Genomic DNA, 1374 nt, shown 5'->3' with positions numbered 1-1374 from the left:
CTGGGACTGGGTGTTTGAGCACAAATAACGCAGGGAGAGCAGGAGGCAGCCTGGAGATCAGCTCAGTAGTCAGGCTGTGGGGCCACAGGTGGGGGCAGTTTTTCCCAGCTGCTTGATGGTAACTGACATCAGCCAGTGACTCCTAAAAGAGCAGAATCCAAGGAATGATCTAGAAAACAGTGAGGGACAGGTAGGAGCTGGTGGCTTTGGAGCAGAACCATGTTCCCTGATGTTGGTCTTTAATGTCCCTTGTCCCCCTGCAGAGGGCAGTTGAGGACTGTGTATGGATCATTCGGAAACACATGTGGACGTTTGCAAACGCAGACCTGACTGGTGCAAAGGGGGGAGCACGAACGTGCTGGAATCTGGACTCATGGACCTCATGTATTGGGAAGATGGGATAGGAAAATGAGAAGTTAAGTTTCTACCATATCTGAAAAGTATTATTAATACTCAGGATCTAAGGCCAATTGCTGAGAGGAGTATTTCTGTAGAGAGCACGACGAGGTCTTGGACCAAGCTCTGAAGTCCAGCAGGTCACATTACGCTCAAAGGAAGATGCTGAAGTCGGTTTGGAATCAGTGACTCCCTGGGTACAGAGAGACCACGAATGGCGTTAGGAGGACAGAACTGGTCAGAGGGAAGTCTGAGGTGTCTCAACAGTAATAAGAAGAGAAAGATACCAAATTAGGAGAAGTGATATGTGTGATGGTAATAAATTTAGAAAGAGTTCCACGTCCCTAATTCCCGTGGAGAGTTAGGCAAAATGTGGAGGAGCCCCACAAGGCATGTGAAATGCTTTCTTCCTTTCTCTTGACCTCAGGAAACACAACTAGGGTTTGGTCAAATTTGTGCAAACTGAGCAGATTCTAAGTGAGACACCCTGGCTCGTGCATCTCACCATCTCAGGGACCCCACCTTCTGGTATCGGTGTCATCATAAGGGACACAGGTGTTTTTCGAGCAGGCTGTCACCCCTCAGACAGCACCGGTCTGGCCAGCTCCACCTGGAACTGTCCCAGGAACCATGGAGGATGTGAGCCCTACTCCAGGACGAGGCTGCAGTCAGGAGTTCGTGGGTGAAATGAGCCTGTGGCTTTGGGGGTTGCAGACCTGTCTTTCTCCTCTGACCCCTGGTGAGGGAGTGTAGAGAGCAGATGGAGGGTCACCCATCCTTGTCCCATGGCCTGTCCCACTTTTTGGCCTCACAGAAGGAAAGAGCCCTGGCTGGGGACACAGTGGAAGGTTGTTCTCCTGGTGACCTGGGGACATTGGCTTGTGATGGAGCCTGGCAGGGGCAGCTGCTCTGACTGATTTCTGTGCCTTTACTATTGCCTGGGAGGTGGGTCTGTCCACAGGGTTAGCAGGAAGGGAC

At 51.4% G+C, this 1374-nt stretch overlaps 1 protein-coding gene across 1 annotated transcript in view; it reads right to left on the bottom strand.

The window, feature by feature from the left end:
- Positions 1-1374, bottom strand: part of LOC105817506 (carcinoembryonic antigen-related cell adhesion molecule 1-like) — a 15379-nt gene that overhangs the window by 10890 nt on the left and 3115 nt on the right. Inside the window, exon 3 of the mRNA XM_012653216.1 lies at positions 30-50. Coding sequence (XP_012508670.1) covers positions 30-50 — 21 coding nt within the window. The remainder of the gene's footprint in view (positions 1-29; positions 51-1374) is intronic.

This window comes from Propithecus coquereli, unplaced genomic scaffold (genome assembly GCF_000956105.1).
Source record: "Propithecus coquereli isolate 6110/MARCELLA unplaced genomic scaffold, Pcoq_1.0 Scaffold42, whole genome shotgun sequence".
Lineage (NCBI taxonomy): Eukaryota > Metazoa > Chordata > Mammalia > Primates > Indriidae > Propithecus > Propithecus coquereli.
This window is presented reverse-complemented; position numbering and strand designations above follow the sequence as displayed.